Source organism: Impatiens glandulifera, chromosome 1 (genome assembly GCF_907164915.1).
Source record: "Impatiens glandulifera chromosome 1, dImpGla2.1, whole genome shotgun sequence".
NCBI lineage: Eukaryota > Viridiplantae > Streptophyta > Magnoliopsida > Ericales > Balsaminaceae > Impatiens > Impatiens glandulifera.
The window spans coordinates 11,036,120-11,039,684 of NC_061862.1; the positions used below are offsets into that span (position 1 = coordinate 11,036,120).

Below are 3,565 nucleotides of genomic sequence, written 5' to 3' on the forward strand. Positions count from 1 at the left end.
ATATATATATATATATGCTTATATATTAAAATTAAGATTGTTTTGCAAATTTTAACATTTAAAAGTACTATAATATCATTAAATAATGAAAATAATTTGATCTTCAAATATTGACACATGTGGAGCCAGAGCGTCAATATGGTGGTGCTTCCGTCCGATTCGGTACACCATTGAAAAGGTACAAGTTACAATAGATAAAGGCCACCGCATTTCTATCTATCTTTCACACACTAATTTTCTTCTTCTTCCTACTCTGTTTACACATTATTCTGTCATTTTTATAATTCAGTTCTCCTTCTCCTCCTGCTCCTTCTCTGTGTGTATTGAGAAAGAGAGAAGTACCCAGTAGTAGTAATGGCGGAGGAGGCGGTGGACGTGAGCAACAAACAGATCATTTTGAAGCATTATGTGAGTGGCTTCCCCATTGAATCTGATTTTGAGATCAGGACAACCCCCATTCGTCTCAAGGTCCCTGAAGGCATTCCAAACGCTATTCTCGTGAAGAATCTCTATATCTCATGTGATCCTTACATGCGCAACCGCATGTCCGAGATGGAAGGAAGCTATGTCGACTCCTTAGTCCCTGGCTCTGTATGTCTAAATTACTATGAATTCAATGATATACCTCTTTCAAATATCCTACTATTCTGATTTATTATAATGTATAATGTATTGTATTTGGACATAGCCTATAACAGGATTTGGTGTGGTTAAAGTTTTGGATTCTACGCATCCAGACATGAAGAAAGACGAGTTCTTTTGGGGATTTACCGGATGGGAAGAATATAGTCTTATTACATCGACACAGTCTTTGTTTAAGATTCAACACACACAAGTTCCACTTTCTTATTATACAGGAATTCTTGGTAATTTGTTTTTGACAAAGTTTTTAAAAGAAATCCCACATGAGTTTACTCAATTCATGGTTTTATATAATAGGTATGCCTGGTATAACTGCTTATGCTGGTTTTTATGAGATATGCTCCCCCAAGAAAGGAGAAAAGGTCTTCATATCTGCTGCATCTGGAGCAGTTGGTCAGCTTGTAGGTCAATTCGCAAAATTGCTTGGCTGCTATGTTGTTGGAAGTGCTGGAACTAAAGAAAAGGTTCACATTTGCTTGAGATTAATGAATTCATTGGACTTTTAGATCTTGTTTTTGAATCATCTTATGTTTCAGGTGGATCTCTTAAAAGACAAGTTTGGATTTGATGAAGCTTTTAATTACAAGGAAGAGGATAACCTTAATGCTGCTCTGAAAAGGTCAGTATAAACTATAATACTGTATAATGAATGAAAAACTTGAATCCAGTATTCCCTTTATGGGCTTTATTGATTCTGAATTTGTCTGTTTGGCTTGGTAGGTATTTCCCAGATGGGATTGACATTTACTTTGAGAATGTTGGGGGGAAGATGCTTGACGCAGTACTCCCGAATATGAGACTTCGTGGGCGTGTTTCAGTATGTGGAATGATCTCGCAGTACAACCTTGAGAAGACAGAAGGTGTTCACAACTTGTTCTTCCTTGTATCTAAACGAATTCGAATGGAAGGTTTTCTGGTGCTTGATCATTATCACCTTTATCCTAAGTTCTTGGAAATGATTCTGCCCCATATTAAAGAAGGAAAAGTGGAGTATGTGGAAGACATTGTTGAAGGTCTGGAGAATGCTCCAGCAGCTTTGATTGGTCTCTTTACTGGACGGAATGTTGGGAAGCAAGTGGTTGTGATTTCCCATGAATAAATTATACCATTGCTTGATAGTTGATACTTTTTCAAAGGACACTAGCTGTAGGAAAAATATAAGGTCAAAAAGTTGGTTTTTTGGTTTGTTATGTTTAATTTGATACTATTTGAGAATGTTTTTATCTTTTCCCATCTCAAAATGAAAAAAAAAGTATAAATATTTGTATTAATAATTTTTATTTTTACCTAGAACAGGTTTTCTTTTTGTATAGGGGTTAATTGCTAATATAATTGATTTTGATATTTAAGTTGACCCGTTTGTAAAACAGTATAACACTCCTTTAGATTTATTGGTTAGAGTTGAATTCATTTTCCTATCACTTGAGAGAGTGTCAAATGCATCGACTCTAACCCACAGGAACAAAAGAGATTTTCATTGTTTTCATTGTATTTGTGTTTTGGCTCACGTCATAATTTTTCTAATAATCTGTCAATGAGAGCAGAGTATCTTTAGGAAAAATACTAGCAAAAATAAATCGATTCTGAAGATGTGACAGCTTTAAAAGGTCTCCCTATAATAAAGGAGTGTAATGGAGAAAAGAGATCTTCATTGTTTTCATTGTATTTGTGTTTTGGCTCACGTCATAATTTTTCTAATAATCTGTCTCAAGTAATGCGGATGAGCTGTCACGGATTTTTTTAAACAATTCTGTTGATAATTCTCTCAAACATTACCTTATCAATTTTTTCATGACGGCCACCATCTATAATTATGTTGTTACGCGATTTCTTAGTAGGTTAACTTGTTTGTAAATTGTGTCACACTCTTTTAATGAGTAGAGCTAGAGTTGGATTCATTTTCCTATTCATGGTGGTCCCGAGAACATTTGAGAGTGTGTCAAGTGCAACGACATTGCCACAGGGACTAAAGAGATTTCCACTATATTTCCACTATATTTGTGTTTGGCTCACGCCATACCTTGTCTTAATTAATTGTCACTACTAACTAACATTTACATCGTCCCTCAAATAACGCGAATGAATTGTCACCGAATTTCTATAAGAATTTTGTTGATAATTATCTCAAGCATTCCCTTCATCATATCTTCCATGACGGACATCATCTATGATTGTGTTACGCGGTTTCTTAGTAAGTTGATATTTCTAAAACGATGTCACACTCCTTTAGATGATTGAAGCTGGAGTTAGATTTATTTTCCTGTCCATGGTGGTCGAGGGAACATTTGAGAGTGCGTCAAAGGCATTGACACTTGCACACAAAGACTAAAGTGATTTCCACTATATTCGTGTTTTGGCTCACGCCACTGCTTATCCTCATAACTATCACTACTAACTAACATTTACATCATTCCTCATTTAATGTTGATGAGCTATTACATAATTTCTTTAACAATTATGTTGATAATTCTGTCAAACATTCTCTTCATTCATTCATCAATGACAGTCAACATCTATCATTGTGTTGTTACGTGTCTTAGTAGGTTGACCTGTTTGTAAAATGGTGTCACACTTTTTAGATAATTGGGGCTAGAGTTGGATTCATTTTCCTATCCATGGTGGTCACGAGAATATTTGAGAGTGTGTCAAATGTATCGACATTGGAACACGGGGGCTAAAAGCATTTCCTTTACATCTGTGTTTTAGCTCATGTCACTATTTGTATTGATTAATGGTCATTACTAACTAACATTTGCATCGTCCCTCAAGTAATGCGGATGAACTGTCACATAATTTCTTTAACAATTTTATTGATAATTCTTTCAAGATTTTTCTTCATCATTTCTTCTATGACAACCATCATCTATGATCATGTTGTTACATAATTTATTAATAAGTTGTCATGTTACTTTGTCATACTCCT

The 3,565-nt window shown here is 35.0% G+C and overlaps 1 protein-coding gene across 1 annotated transcript; it reads left to right on the top strand.

Moving 5' to 3' along the window:
- Positions 1–327: 327 nt before the first annotated feature.
- LOC124920851 (2-alkenal reductase (NADP(+)-dependent)-like) lies at positions 328–1,867 on the top strand. The gene is made up of 5 exons (XM_047461418.1): positions 328–591; positions 689–866; positions 940–1,106; positions 1,179–1,261; positions 1,363–1,867. Exons 1-5 carry the CDS (start codon positions 355–357, stop codon positions 1,739–1,741), a joined length of 1,044 nt encoding a protein of 347 aa, XP_047317374.1. The 5' UTR covers positions 328–354; the 3' UTR covers positions 1,742–1,867.
- Positions 1,868–3,565: the final 1,698 nt, after the last annotated feature.